Raw genomic sequence first — 15,758 nt, forward strand, 5'->3', positions numbered from 1 at the left:
CCGCCGGCGCTTGATTAACAAGCTTCTTTACAATCGTAATGTCAATGTGTTCCCGCTTACAAAATGAAGAGGCAGTGACATTTAAATCTGAGAAGATAAATAAAAAGTCCACTTTTAAATGGCTCATTTTGAGTGTTTTTTAAGCCCCGTTGACTGTTTTCTCATCCAGCTCAACCTCATTCACACACCGTGACCCTGTGGTTTGAGATGGAGCAATAAATCTGGACCCCTGCGAGACACGCAGGTCACAGGTGAGCGGAGGGTTCAAGGAGGGTCAAGGAGATAAACTCAGACATGTTTTATTTACAACAGACTCTTTACCACAAATGCAAATTTAATTCATATGAACGGCTGTTTACAGTTGTTGTAAGCAATTACATTTTACAGATAAGGTTACATTCTAAGATTTTTATTCAATATAATAATTTTACTCATTGAAAACTGCATTACTCGTCCATGGCTCAGAAGATTTGATGGAATTGTTTCTTCTAAAGATGTTTCTTTTAAAATCTCTAAGGAGAAATAGAAATATTGATATTTTTGGATTATATGTATTATATATTTTTAATAAACATCTTTCATATTAACTATTGTTTAATATTATCATTTATCACTTTGGGCCACCATATCTTAAAATAAATTCAAGACTCTGCTCCTGGCCTACAAGACCACTACTGGTTCGGCACCACCTTATCTTAAATCGCTAATGCAGAGATATGTACCCGCCAGATCCCTACGCACTGCAAACGAACGACGTATTGTGGTTCCATCCCATAAAGGTAAAAAATCCCCCTTCGCGCACCTTCTCCGGATCTGTTCCACCTATGTGGAATGATCTGCCCACTGCTACAAGATCTGCAGATTCTGTAGCCATCTTTAAGAAACGCCTGAAAACACATCTCTTCCGCCAACATCTGACTGATCTGTTCTGACTCTTTTCTTCTCTATTCTAAAAAAAAAAAAAAAATTGTATGAATGAATGGTTCTGTATACTGTATTAGGCTATATGAGACCAGTCTTCTTTTTGATTGCACTTATGCTTTTGTTGTACTTATGCTGTCCTAATTGCTTCCATTATCTACCCCACTTGTAAGTCTCTTTGGATAAAAGCGTCTGCTAAATGACTAAATGTAAATTGCACTGGGTGATATTTTGCCAATGCAATAACATTTGGGGCAGTTTCCTGGACAGGGATTATTTTAAACCAGGACTAGGCCTTGGTTTAAATAAGACATTTACGTGATTTTAACAAACATGCCTTACTAATAACATTACTTGTCCATATGGAGACAACACAAAGGCAATGATGTATTTTTAGACATGTCTGTGCAAGTCGTTTTCTACATTTTTTTGTCTAGGACTAGTCTAATCCCTACCCTTAACGTTTTAAAATTCAGATAAACTCGCGAGTGTCTTTCGCCATCTAGTGGATAAATAACAGAAGTAACAGTGGAATTTTATTTATTTGTTTGAAAAAAGTATTGGACAAAAACGCTGTAATGATGTATTATTTACAGTTTAATCAATGTATTGTTATCATTTCATTACGTTCAAATAATTGTAGCATATAATATTCATTTATATGTTAAAGTTATGGTATATTGTGTAACCATTTGCTTAATTTTCTTGACAATAATTTTCTTGACAATATAAATTTGTATCTCTAAAACTCTTTACAGTGATGTTTTTGGTTCTGTCAGATTTAATGTTTATGAAACAAACCGTGAACACAATACACAACTTAAGTCAGCTTTGACTGTAGTTTTGAGTTCAGGTAGAAATAGAAATTGACATCATTTTATAGCACATTTAAGCATGGATAGTTACAACATGACGTGCTATACATGCAACTCATCAGAGTTTAATTGGCATCTACTCTAATGTACTTTACTAAAGCCCAATTCGAATTGTCTTCTAGATTTTGTCATATTATTTTAGATAAAAGCATGTGTTCCATATCTAAATTAAAAATGTATATGTAAACAAATTTGGTTTTAGAACAAATGAGGGATTCTAAATTAAATTGTCTACTCTTTAACGCTGTTATTTATCATGCATCTGATCTATTTGGGAATATAAATGTAAGAGTATTGTATAAAAAATAATGGAGTTAAACAGCACAATCTTTACAATATAGGTGCTAAATGATGTAATAGAAGAACCATTTTTGACTTTATGGATCCATAGAGGACTATTATCTTTCTGCAGAATATAAATATGAGCTGCTAAATATTGTCCTTTTAGCAATAGCACTTTTAAAACTTTAGTTGTTTGTGTCCTATGTTACTACTAGAACATTTACGGTTACATAATAGTTTATATTTAATAAATATATCTGATACATTTGTTACTTCAAAAGGTTCATAAAATCTTTAAACGACCCCATTAATTTGTATTTGTTTTCATAATATAAAAGACCATAATGCACATTATTTAACCACAATTACACTTTTGCTTTTATTTAGATACTGTAGCAGGGCATGCACATACTATAGAAACATGAAGAAATCCTTCAAATTTCCTTTTAAAGCAAGAGCATCAGCTACTATTTGAAGTGCAATCTATGTGGCAACATTGAGAAGTAGTGCAATGTTCTTATATCGGTAGTCTGATCTTAGTTATTCATTTTTGGACAGGAAAGATTCATAAACTCACACATTGCATAACATGACAACAGGCCCAGAACTAGCAGGAACCTTTAGTTTGATTCTCATATCATCTATTAATGAACAGGTTTGAGATCTGTTCTCTGTTCATCCATTCGACCGCCCTGAACCTTTAAAAGCAAAGAGAAAAAATCTTCATCGTCCATCGGCCCCGGAGCTGCGCAGCGCTGCTCCTCGATACGGCCCTGCCCCTGAAAGTGTACAAATAAATGATGAAGATAGACATTCTGGAGGCTGGTGCGATGGAGAAGAGAATTTTCGTGGTCTTTTAAAAAGTAATGATGAATGTGAAAACAATACAATTTGAGTTTAAAGGGGTCAAATGACACGGCTAAAACGAATATTATCGTTTGTTTTAGATGTAATGCAATGTTTATACATGATTTAAGGTTCTGTGCATGGTTGTATCTCCTCTTTGCCCCGCCACTTTTTTACAAAGCTCATCACTCTAACTTGGCCAGTTAACCAGTGTTTAGTGATTGTTCGAATAATGCAAGCGTGTGATGGAAATGTAACACCTCTTACCATATTTGCAACATCAGGTTCCAAAGCAATTGTACTGACAGGTACACCACCTTACTTAGCATTTGGGTGGTCTTAGTCAAATCATACCGAGAACTGACGCAGATTTGTGGGTGTGTGGTTACACGAGGCGTTTCAGGCAGGTCTGGGTGAGTATTCGCTTCTATATAGAATGCATCTTTTGTTCCGACACTTTAATTTGAGCAATTTTACATGTCTAATACATGCATGGGCAACTTGTAACACACCAAAGACACAGAAAAACATGTATAGGCACCATATGACCCCTTTAAAGTAACACAAAATATTTCCAGCGATATTTGTGCATATTAGTATTGATATAGTTTTACTTTCTGTTTTTAGGAGGAATTCCATAAGTATTACGTAAAAAATGCCTATAAGATTTGAATTTAAAATGTGTTTATGTATTATATTTTATATGTATGTTCCACTGTTTGAGCCAAAATACATATTAACAAAATGACTGAACGTTCCATCTTGTGCGACAGGATTTCAACACTCACTTGAGAGACCACGATCATGTTGTACAAGTCCTCATCTGCCGTTTGTCTGGGAACCGTTTGCCTGACCTCCGTGACCTTACAGCTGCTCTTTCTCTGTTTGGGCTTGGGGGGCGGGGGGACAGAAGGAATGTCCTGGAGCTCTGCTCGCTGGTCATCCAGACGGCGACCCTGCGAGGTCGCCAACAAATCGAAGAACTCATCCTTCTGAAGTGAAGTCATGGAGGAGAAGAACACTGTTCGGAATAACACGAGTCAGGTTGTTAAGCATTAAAATTCAGTCATCATTTACATCATTTACATTCTGCAAAACACAAAAGAAGATATTTTGAAAGAACCGATCAACATTGAGCCCGTCAACCTTTATTGTATTAACACAAACCACTGAGACATTTCTCAAAATATCGTCTTACATCTTCCACAGATGATCGAATCATATTTTCAGCATGAGGATGAAAAAATTCTAAAAGTCCTGAATGCACCAAGCACACCCATGCACTATGTACATGAAAACACATTGATGTGTCTACAGTATATTTTAGGACTAGGTTGTATCTCACCTCTCTGGCTGTGGCGCGGTGTGCTCGGTTCAGAGTAACATCTTCTGCGCCCCTCCAGTCGAAAAGAACAGCGCTGGTCATTAAATCTTCTGCCCTCTTGTAAAGCGTACAGCAGCTCACACAGAGCGTCTGGACAATCTGATATTCTCTGAAACAAAAAACAAACGTGTTAATATGTTTCACTCACAAACTGTGTTTTATTAGACAGGTATGTTGTGATGGTCTGATCTCACGGGAATTCCTAACTATTTTCATTGACCACCCTTACAAAAAGACATTTATTAACAACATAATCTCAAGGCAGTTTGTGGCAATAGCACAAAATTTATTGTTTTCATGGACATCAATTTCCACTACAAAGACAACGTGTGTATTTACATTTATATATTTATAGCCTGATATAAAAAGAAGTAGTACATGTTTTAGGAGATGGCCAACCAACACCTTACCCCAAACCCTAAAGTCAAAGCCGCAATGGCTAATTTAGCTAAAGCGGGAGTTTCACAAAGCAATGATAAATGGCTCACCTAACCCCGCCCCTAAACCTAACGTCACAAGGGCAAAGTAAAATCATTACAAAACATACAAATGAGATCGTGGTAAAAAGGAATTCAGGCCAATGAGCCACCTCGTAAAGTAGGTATGAATTCCCATCAGATTGCGTTGATATATATTTACACATATGAAAGAAAGTGCATATTAAAATAAGTAAGACTGAAAGTCGAGCTGACTGACACGAAAAAATGGGGGAAATTCAAGAAAAGATGCATTCTTTCTAAAAGCGAACGCTCACCCAGACCTGCCTGAAACGCCTCGTCTAACAACACCCCCACAAATTCATGGTATGAGTTGACTAAGACCACCCAAATGTATACACAAGTAAGGTGTCAGTACAACTGCTTTGGAACCTGATGTTACAAATATGGTAAGAGGCGTTACACTTCCGTCACACACTTGCAGTATTCCACCAATCACTACGCACCGGTTAACTGGCCAATTGGTGAGCTTGGTAAAAATCCGTCCGTTTAAGAGAGGCGGGGCAAAGAGGAGACACAAACATGCACTGTATGTGCAAAATACAGCGTTTTTGAACCTTAAATCGTGTTTACACATTGCATTACATCTAAAACATACCATAGTATTTGTTTTAGCCGTGTCATAAGACCCCTTTAATAGATTATAGTTTGTGACAATGTCACGAATTCCTGTGAGACTGTGTTTTTATTCAAGTGTGCTATTAGTATACATCCTTTCTACGTTTTTCTTAGTACACAAACAAGTTTATTTCAGTATGAACAAGTGGTTTACTGATATACTTCGAAAAGGGGCCGCAAGTATTGAAGCAGTAAACTATCAGAATACCTAGAAGTTCACTTACAAACATAGTTTGAAACTACTTATGTACTCAAGGTATACACTTAAATGACTAAATAGTGTAAAGTGGGGCAATTTAGTTCCAAGTAGTACTGAAACAGTACCCTTACAAGTATGCTACAGATACCCTGATAATAGAATACTTCCTAAACAAAGTGTACATGAACTTACTTAATAAAAATAATATGAAGTATTCGCTTTTTTTCCTAGGTAATAAAAATGTCAATATTTGTTCCTGTAGTTAAGCTGTGTTAGCAACACGTAGGTCATGGGTTCAATCCCACAAATCCCACATGATGTATACATTAACTTTGGATAAAAGTATCTGCATAATATACATTTTAAATTATGATTATCATTTCCCAATATGTGAAATCATCAAGTTTCTCATCGAATCTGTTGTTTCACTCAGAAATCTATCAAATTGTGGAAGTAAAATTATTTTTTGTCTCTTCCTCTAATATTATTTTCCACTGGATAGCAAATCTAGGAAACAAATCCTGGTTTGTGGCTTGTGCTGTAAACTGAAAAGGGTCTTTGGAAATGTCTCACCCAAACATAGGTTGATGATTTTTTTATCAAAACAGAACTAAAAAGCATTTCTTCGGTCTGTAAAAATGACACATTTGTTAAATGATCATCACTTGGTGGTCTTACCGTTTGCTTCGCATCTTCAGGGCTCAGTCTGTCTTTGGGCCGTAGCTTAACATCTACTTGAGCACTTGGTTTATCTCGAGTCGACGTATCCGTGTTGGTCTCTTCTGGTTCCTGTGTTTCTTCTTGAGGCATCTTCTCGGGCGTCACAGCTGTCTCTCGCGCTCCTCCTGACAATCTCTCATCCATTTTCGTAATATTTTCCACCCCGTCCACCTTTCTCTCTCGTTGACCTCCTGAATTGACGTCTCCCTCGTCGTTCCTTTCGGCTTCTGTTACTTCACAGTCATTTTTATCTCGTTGCACATTGTTGTGGTCATGCGCGTGGTCTTCTCCAATGGTATCATCGTTTTCGTCCTCATCACTTTTCTTGACTCTCAGTACTGTCCGTGCTCGCTCTCCGTTGTTTATCAGATCCGCCGGTTCATCGCCCTCTTCCAGAATGAGAAGAGCTTCCAACTGCTTGTCCTCTGGGCTTTCAACTTTGATCTCTGGGCAATTCACATTCGCTTCTACGGAGCTCTCCATAGCCCATGGAGAAAACACGAGAGGCTAAAAAAAAAAGAAAGATATGAGAATCCTTATTTACATACTTCCGACAAGTCAAGACACTTGAGGGAGTCTTTACGGACGCTTGCTGTACGTTACTGTGACATTTATAGAACCTTAACTTCTTTATCTTGCTGTAAAAATAAAACCTACCGTATGTGAAGAAGCAACAGCTAATCTGATCAAGGTGTGTTGATAAAATCTGTTATCAAAGCCCAGCATAGTAAAATTGCTCAGAACTCTCCTTATTTCAGTAAGTTAAGTCTCAACTTGAGACTTCTCGTGTTGACCCAACAGAAGACGGCTGATATTTTATGGCCCTCCTTACCTTCTCAAACCGAGGAGAGTACAAATGAAGTCCTCTAAAGGGAATGTCAGGTGAAGCCCACATGCGTCTCACCTCCGTGTACGGACACGCAATAGCTGCCACATATCTCAGCCAAACTTCACAAGAATCATTTGAAAAGAGCTAAACACTGACACGATGTATCGACAGTTTCACCACCCGACAGTCTGACTTCTCTTCCTGTTCTTCTCTTTGGCCCCGATCCACCCCTATTTATACAGCTCGTGTCAGCTGAACACGTGGAATAACTTGATGCATTAAAACACACACTTACAGTCACATCAGGTTGACCTTTCATCATTTTAGTTTTATTGATTCTTTTTTGTAATGATAGATATAGGCAATGTTTGCTTATTTTTAACAGCTTCCTATTCTGACGTGCCAAAACTGCCGGCCTGTTTGTTTGACACAATCTGTGGTTTTGCAGATTTCCTGTTGACTGCCAGCAAAAAGAGAAGTTAAAGTCGATGACATACAGTAAGGCAACGCGTACGGGAGAAACAAACCAAGTATGTGCATTTCTGAATAGGCTCAAAACTAAATCCTTCATTAACATTCCGTGCAGAAGCACCAAATAACAGGCCCTGCATTTTTGTCAAACTCAGACCTGAAGCCCTCAGGCTTATGTAAACTATACACCTACAGATGTAGTGTACGTTGAGTCACCTGCATGCAAGAGCGTAACAGTTCAAACGTTACAAACAAAGGGTGAATAAACCTTTAGCAATGTTTTTCCAGTACACAAAGGTGCGTGAAATGTTCTTCACGGCAATGCCATAGAAGAACCATCTTTGGGTCCACATAGAACCAGTCAGTCAACAGTTCTTTAAAGAACCACCTTTACCATTTTAAAATCTCAAGATCCTTTTTTCACCACAAAGACATTTTTGTGAAGCAGAAAGGTTCTTCAGATGTTAAAGGTTCTTTATGGAACCGTTAAGACAAAAAAAGGGTTCTTCTATGGCACCGTTAAGGCCCTTTATTTTTAAAGGTGTATTGTTCTTTTGCGTTATGTTCTTTTATTTGAATTACAAGATTTTGTCACCATGCACAAAGGTTGCAATACAAGCAACTAACCAGATAAAACTACTAAAGTATACTTTAATTAACTATAGTATATTGAAGTAAATCTAGATTCTTCAAAGACCTCAAATGGCCTTTATCATATTTGTGCACTGAAATCCTCCAGGGATCAGCAATGCACATGAACACATGCACTTAATCAGATTTATTTCTGTTACCTCTCATTGCAAGCTGCATGAAACAGGCCTGCGGATTAAACTGCATAGCTCACAATACATGCACTTGTGCACATTTTCGATGTCCACGCAAGGGCACGTTTTATTTTTGTCTGTCAATCGCTAGGGGACTCCAGCGTGGTGATGCATGGACACACACCCTCGCACACACACACTAGATTAACGCACTGCTCAGGATGTTGCAGCCGCAGCAGCCCATTACAGGCAACAGGCCCAGCGCAAGCCGCGGCCTCGGGTTGAGCGTCCACCCGGGAATGCATCCTCTCAACGCGGTGCACCCTCCCTCGCAACACCGGCCCGACGGGGGCGATCCCGGGGGCCTCGAAGGCACCGAAAATGGACACGACAACCGGCGGGACATCGGTGATATCCTACAGCAGATCATGACCATAACCGACCAAAGTTTAGACGAAGCTCAAGCAAAGTAAGTTTTATACTTTTTTTTCGAAATTGTTGTTTTTAAAAACTTGTGAGTTAAGGATCGAGCTAACGGTCGCTAGACAGGCGTCTACTTTGTAGAGAACGGTTGAAAACTTCTACTGTTAATGACGACATTTAATCTTAAACGCATATAAACTACAATATAATACTACGAGTAACTGAAATATAAGGTCGTTTTTATTCAAACGTACGATTAGCCTATATGCTAAAGTTAGCATGTTAGCCGCTATTGTTTACGTTTTCTTGACTTGCTAAACTTACCACGTTCACCGTTGAAATACAAACGTCACACGATAATTATGTGTGATAATTAAAGTTAACCAATTATGCCCCCCCCCCAAAAAAACTTGGTTATTTTTATTCCTTTTACGAAATGACAAATCACAGCTTGAAGATAAAATGCTATGGTACATAAGTTACCATTTAACAGTAATGTGAGAGGATATGTGATACATTATATAGAAATAAAAATATCGTTTAGGTCCAAATAAAGCTTTGAAAGTGTTGTATTATTAATGTACATGTTTGTAAAGGCAGTCTTACTGAGAAAGCTTGCTAATGTTAGCCGACTGACTTTTGTTTGTTATTTGGTGACAGAAAACACGCTTTAAACTGTCATCGGATGAAACCCGCTCTGTTCAGTGTGCTGTGTGAAATTAAAGAGAAAACAGGTAAGTTATGACCGTGCATGTCATTTTAAAAGGGCTTTAAGTTATAACTGTAAGTGTTAACTTTATTATTGGTTTAAAAGTTGGCATTGGGTTCAGCACAGGGCGCCATGTTCTGCCCAGAACAAAGCCAGATAGGATATATTATACATTCACAACATACCAAAAAATCCCCCCAATATAACAACATATAATAAGACCAACTGTTGTTTGTCAATGTTTTGTTCAAACCCCATTATTTCTGTGTGATGCCCATTGCATGTGTTTGAATAGAGGCCCATTTGCACAACAATGGCATGATGGTTAATGGGTTGATCTGCAGGTCAGGTTTGCATTGCACTGCTTCTAAAACGATCAATAAATACAGCCTTTCTCCCAAACATTTGTCTTATTATACATAATATGCAAAACTACTATTTGTATGAGTTAGAAGTACGTTTTTTTTACATGACCTGGTTTGTCTGGTTCACAAAGCCAAAAAATACTTGTTTTCAATTAGCATTTAATCAGTTATTTCCAAGTTAGGGGCAATAAACAGCTACTGATTTGACTTGGGTTTTAACTGGGAATATTAAATATTTATACTAACATTAAGCAAGAATTGAAATGTTAATGGGGTTGTTAGTAATTAAATGGCTGTGTGTCTAATGGAAGCTTTTCATTTTCGTGGTTTGGCAGCCTGTGAGAAAATCATTAATCTTACTAATGCATGCTGCACTGTTTCATGCACACTACCGCAACACTAACTTACATTTGAAGTAAAAATATTGATGTTGGGAATTGTTGTGGGGCGCTACACAAATCATAGATTAATCTCATTTTGATTTGATTAAGATAGTATGTGCCATCGCAGAACCTTTTGTTGCTTCACAGTTGATAAACTTGTTGTTTTAGGCCTTTCCATGAGAAACGCTCATGAAGAGGAACCTCCGGACCCGCAGCTCGTGCGATTGGACAACATGCTGCTAGCCGAAGGTGTTGCCGGCCCGGAAAAGGGGGGCGGAGCTGCTGCCGCAGTCTCTGCGGCGACCAGCTCCGGTGGGATGTCTCCTGACAGCTCATTGGAGCACTCCGACTATAAAAGCAAGTTGAGCCAAATTCGGACTATTTACCACACAGAGCTGGAAAAATATGAGCAGGTACATATCGCTGCCATCTTGCCGGGTGGCTCCGCCCAGTGTGAAATGTCAATGATTGAAAAAAATCCAGCTACACATTGCGGCTCGTTAAGAATCAGATATGGTCTTATTGGCTTGATTTTGTCATGCGTAAAATATTTCACGTTTATTAAAGATCGTTGGGAATTTAATCTTTCAGAATTTTTTATGAATGGTTGCTGATGACATTGCAGCCATGAATGTCGATGATGTTAATAACGTCATCGCTGTTTTCAGGCCTGCAGCGAGTTCACCACCCATGTGATGAATCTGCTGAGAGAACAGTCTCGCACGCGTCCCGTCTCTCCCCGCGAGATCGAGCGCATGGTGGCCATCATCCACCGTAAGTTCAGCTCCATCCAGACGCAGCTGAAGCAGAGCACCTGCGAAGCCGTCATGATACTGCGCTCACGCTTCCTGGATGCCAGGTGCGTACACACAGACAAACGCTTACGTTATTGTTCAGGAAGACCAGATACGTGTGTTTATCTTCTACTTGTGTCGTCAGGCGTAAACGGCGTAACTTTAGCAAACAGGCCACAGAAGGGCTGAACGAGTACTTCTATTCACATCTATCGAACCCTTATCCGAGTGAAGAAGCCAAAGAAGAGCTGGCCAAGACGTGTGGTATAACTGTGTCTCAGGTGAGATCTTCTGACTTTTTTTACTAGGGATGCAACGATTATAGATTTTGTTGTTACGCTTATAGTCTGAGGAATTATCACGGTTACGACTATTATTATTTAGTCATTCATTTCTACATTATTACAGACCCTGCCAAAATTTCTACTTGCACCGTAATAAATAACTAATATTGTTCTGTTATTAGTTTGTTTTCTTCCTATGTTACCTAAATAAATCAGGAACAGAAACTGAATAAAGGAGTATGTAAAATAACACTTCATAGTCCTCACTGTATACATGAAATATAGATGAAACCATATTAAAGTTATTAAAGTGAATCAGTCAGGCGTGTGAGTGTGTTTTGTCTTAGTTTTGTATTAAAACAGAGATGTTTTTTAGGCTGCTGTCCCTTTAAGAGCTAGCCCACATGGATCACATGTATTTTGTTTCCCTACCGTTTTCATTCACAGCAAACAATAATGGATTTTTCAAAATGATATAGAGCACATTCGCTAAATAGCGTTCAAAGCTCGGTAATTGTTTAATAAATATACCAGAAGTGGTTCAACTTTCATCAGGAGTAAATTTTGAATCCGGTGAGCTGTCCTCGATGCAACACTTCTTGTCCAGTGACTATGTACATTTATATCCCGCTTTGTTTGTTTACGCTTCACTGAAAGCCCAACTGCAGGGCTCAACTATAAAGACGGCCGGGGGCCAGCATGAGAGACCCTTGGGCCAGTTGACAGACATGTATCATAACGAAAGTTTATCATTTTCACATTTAAATATCCTAAAGAAGATGGACTCAATTCTGTTCTCACAGGGTGTTTGAAATGTGCACACGGCCAAAAAGCTGCATCACAGACAAATCTTGAAAAATACTGAATTGAGTTCTCTTTCACTTCTTCTTACTCTTAAACAGGCATATGCACTAGTGATGTTCAGGTGTGGGTCTTTTCAAACCTGCAGGTCTAGCTGTTATGAAATTATTTGGCCTGCCTCAGCCCTCCCCGCACCACTGTATCTATTTTTACAACACGCCCCACGACCATTAAATGACGTGTTTGGTTTAGGGACATCATGCAAGTTACATTGCGACATAGGCCTAGGTATTGTAACCTTATCAAAGAACCTAATCAAATATGAAAATATATATTCCCAAATATTTAATAAAGGTTATAGGGAATTGCACGCAACATACAAGTTTACACAATTTCTGTACCCTCCCCAACTCGACCTGTGGGTTGTGACGACCCGCACATTACTAATTTGCACATAAAATGCTGCAACATGTCCACATCAGCAACCAACCATCCGTGTAAAAGTAATCCATTATGTCTTAAATGAACAGTTTGGAAACAAAACGCATGCAATCTCTAAAAGTGACAACAGCTTAATAAAGATCTGTTTTAATGTTCATCACACAACAAAGGACAAAGACAAAATCACTCATGATTGAGTCAGAACAGCTCCTAAATGCTTGAATTTTATCTTATAGTAAGGTATTGTAAGATATATTCTATATTTCATTCCAAAGACTAATTATTTGTGTATTTGCTACTGAATACTTTGATTACTTGTTTTTTATTTTATTACTTTCTGGTTAGTTGTCAACAATATTTGAAATTTCTGTTAAGTAATAGTTTTTAGGCAAATAGTTTTTATGGTAGAATGATCTTATTTATTAAGATAACATAGGACAGGTAAAACAAATAAAATGAAAATAATTTATTTAATACTTTTATGTGGCAGGGCCGGTAAAAATTTGAATCACTTGCCCGACCGGGCCAGTAGAAAAACTCCTTGGGGTTGAGCCCTGAACTGTCACCCCTACAGCCTTGATTGTGAATGTACATGTGACATTGGCTGTTTGACCTGTCTGCCTTAGTTAATCTAGTGTGTGCTGTAATCTCCATATCTTTGATAAGCACGGCTCTTAAACTGGTGCACCACTGGTGTAACTTTGTTTTCATTTTGTGCAACATAAACACTCTGTGCAACGGAACCTTTACAATTATTTAACCATGTTGTTTTTAAACGTGGTTAATGGTAAACTTCGGTCATCCCTAGTTCTAACACACTTGTTTCTTCCGGAGTCATTTCCAGTTGGTTGGGTTTGATGTGCTGCATGAGTCACCAGCAAGATGTCAGTCTCATTTTAGCTCTGAATTCGTAACAGGTGTCCAACTGGTTTGGCAACAAGAGGATTCGCTATAAGAAGAACATCGGCAAGTTCCAGGAGGAGGCCAATCTATACGCCATGAAGACCGCCTTAGGAGCAACACAGAGCGAGGAGTCGCCCCACACTCCAAACTCCACCGGTTAGTTTGTGTCTAGAACTCGTCAAATATAATTGGCTAAAATATTGCATATCCATGATGTATTGTGATCATAATAAAATAAAAGATGCCTGTTTTGTGACAGGCTCAGGATCGTTCTCGCTATCGGGGTCAGCTGACTGTTTCCTCGGTGTTCCACCAATGAACGGCGAGCAGCCTTCCTATCACATGGGTGCTGAGGTAAATTTGGATTCACGCACTTCTGTCACTTACTACTTAAAAACACCTGTGCAATCTGCAGCTTAAGTTGTAAAGTGTTTTTAAATATATTTATTTTGGAACCGTATTTTCTGCAATTAATAACTTTGCAATGCAGATTTTATTTGTTTTAATTTATTTATCATTCATTTTATAATAATAAGCAAACATTAAAAAAATAGCCTTTGCATTGCAATTAACATTCTTTAATAATACACATTCATATACGCTTCTGGTCAAAAGTCTTTGGACACTTAAGTGTAATGTTTCTCGTATTAGAAAATAACTGTTGATCTGAAAGTGTATGCTTGAATGTCTGTTAATTTAGTTTAGTAGATAAAAATAACATTTTGCAAACAAACATGACAACATTAATATTTGGTTTAATGAATTTTTTTTTTGAAATGGATAACTTTGAATAATTTAGAAAGAGCAGCTAGTAAGAGCAAAGAACAAATGGGGAATCCTTTAATATTGTCTAAAAAGCATCTCAGGGTGAGATCTCAAGAAGTTGCTTGAGAAAATGTCTGCAAATTCTAATCCAATGGTGACTACACTGAAGATGATCAAATATAACACGATAAAAAAATAGTTTAGTATTATTATTCTAGAATATACATATAAGTGAGTTAGTGTCCAAAAACTTTTGACTGGTAGTGTGAACATAAAAAAGAAGAGTCTTTCCAGATAATAATAAAATTCTATGAGTGTATGTTTTGGTTTCTGTGTCCTGCTAAACTAACTCAACTTGTTCAATTTCTTAAAAAATACAATTAGGACTGATGTTTGGCTACATATGTGATGGAGGAATTGTTTTTACTCTCTCTCTCTGCAGACTAACGGCAACTGGCAGGAGCAGAACACGCCCCCCTCCGCCGCCTCACCCGGAAGCGATCACTCCGACAACTCGGACTGATGAAACTTAACCCTCGACCCTGACGTCTGGCTCGGAGACCGGAGAACAAAAGTGACGACCGAAGAATGATGGTCACTCTTTTACCCAATAGCAGTTTTATCGTTTGTAAAATCGAGCCTCATTCGTGACACACAACAGAAGGAGTTTATGTGAATCACTTTTACAAAAACCTTCTAATTCAATTCAGTGCGGGCAGAAATCGCTTGCGCAAATCGTTCGTCAAATCTTTATTGCGTAAACGTTTGCATTTAATTAATTGCGAGCGGAACAAAATTCATTGTGTGAATAGTTCAGCACTAATTTACGCAAAAAATATTTTTATGGGCGACTTGCACAGATTTGTTCTGCTTGTGATTCACCGATGAGGCTGTTCTGTGGTCGGAGCGAGTCTGAGTGCGTTTGTGTGAGAGGAAGAGCTGAATGCAAAACTGGTTTTTAGTTATATGCCATCATATTTTTTATTGTAGTTTTATTTGTCAGTTCTCACTACATCACTTTCAATATTTGTTACTGCAATATCTGGGTGTTAAAAGGGGAACTTTTTAAAGACGCATTAAGACTGCTTTCATTATAGTTCTATTATTAATGTTATCACTGGTCTATATTGTTTATCAAACGCTCAGATAGAATTGGCTTGGGTGACGGGGGCAATAGAGAAAATCCAAAGATTGTTTTTGTGTGTGCGTGTGTGTGTGCGTTTCTCTTTTTTACTGAGTTTGTGTATGTACCAATACATGAATGAGGCGTGTTTGCGTGTCTTTATTAACCGTTTGAATGAGTATATCAACAGTGCTGTCTTTTCTCTGTACAGTGAAACACCTGTATTCTCTACCTCTTTTACAATAAAGACTGTCTGTGTACACATTCATCACTTCTGAATACATGAGAATTGAATTTCTGTACAAATCGTAATGGGCTTCCCCTCAAATTGACCTCGTAAACACGTCAGAATTGCAATTTG

The 15,758-nt window shown here is 38.1% G+C and overlaps 2 protein-coding genes across 3 annotated transcripts; one reads left to right on the forward strand and one right to left on the reverse strand.

Annotated features, from left to right (window-relative positions):
* Positions 1-1,500: 1,500 nt before the first annotated feature.
* Positions 1,501-9,362, reverse strand: LOC130432602 (G-protein-signaling modulator 2). Of its 2 annotated transcripts, none has more exons than XM_056762042.1 (5): positions 9,154-9,362; positions 6,301-6,849; positions 4,270-4,417; positions 3,713-3,945; positions 1,501-2,857 (listed from the first exon to the last, which is right to left on the reverse strand). In XM_056762042.1, the coding sequence occupies exons 2-5, from the start codon at positions 6,823-6,825 to the stop codon at positions 2,723-2,725; spliced, it is 1,041 nt and encodes a 346-aa protein (XP_056618020.1). In that variant the 5' UTR covers positions 6,826-6,849; positions 9,154-9,362; the 3' UTR covers positions 1,501-2,722. The 2 variants fall into 2 exon arrangements, with proteins under 2 accessions (XP_056618020.1, XP_056618019.1); XM_056762041.1 differs by lacking the exon at positions 9,154-9,362 and adding an exon at positions 7,175-7,848.
* On the forward strand, positions 8,454-15,665 carry pbx2 (pre-B-cell leukemia homeobox 2). The gene is made up of 8 exons (XM_056762040.1): positions 8,454-8,875; positions 9,490-9,563; positions 10,455-10,699; positions 10,955-11,145; positions 11,226-11,361; positions 13,524-13,665; positions 13,769-13,863; positions 14,717-15,665. The coding sequence occupies exons 1-8, from the start codon at positions 8,628-8,630 to the stop codon at positions 14,795-14,797; spliced, it is 1,212 nt and encodes a 403-aa protein (XP_056618018.1). The 5' UTR covers positions 8,454-8,627; the 3' UTR covers positions 14,798-15,665.
* The last annotated feature ends 93 nt before the right edge of the window (positions 15,666-15,758 follow it).

The sequence above is a fragment of the Triplophysa dalaica genome, chromosome 12, assembly GCF_015846415.1.
Source record: "Triplophysa dalaica isolate WHDGS20190420 chromosome 12, ASM1584641v1, whole genome shotgun sequence".
NCBI classification, from domain to species: domain Eukaryota; kingdom Metazoa; phylum Chordata; class Actinopteri; order Cypriniformes; family Nemacheilidae; genus Triplophysa; species Triplophysa dalaica.

Excerpts from the sequence above, each read along its gene's own strand:
- LOC130432602 (XM_056762041.1), bottom strand. The coding sequence starts at position 7,237 with ATGTGGGCTTCACCTGACATTCCCTTTAGAGGACTTCATTTGTACTCT. Across the intron at positions 6,850-7,174 it reads ACTCTCCTCGGTTTGAGAAG|CCTCTCGTGTTTTCTCCATG; the intron begins GTAAGGAGGGCC and ends TTTTTTTTTTAG. Across the intron at positions 2,858-3,712 it reads ACATGATCGTGGTCTCTCAA|GGGCAGGGCCGTATCGAGGA; the intron begins GTGAGTGTTGAA and ends GTACACTTTCAG.
- pbx2 (XM_056762040.1), top strand. The coding sequence starts at position 8,628 with ATGTTGCAGCCGCAGCAGCCCATTACAGGCAACAGGCCCAGCGCAAGC. Across the intron at positions 10,700-10,954 it reads AGCTGGAAAAATATGAGCAG|GCCTGCAGCGAGTTCACCAC; the intron begins GTACATATCGCT and ends CGCTGTTTTCAG. Across the intron at positions 13,666-13,768 it reads CCACACTCCAAACTCCACCG|GCTCAGGATCGTTCTCGCTA; the intron begins GTTAGTTTGTGT and ends GTTTTGTGACAG.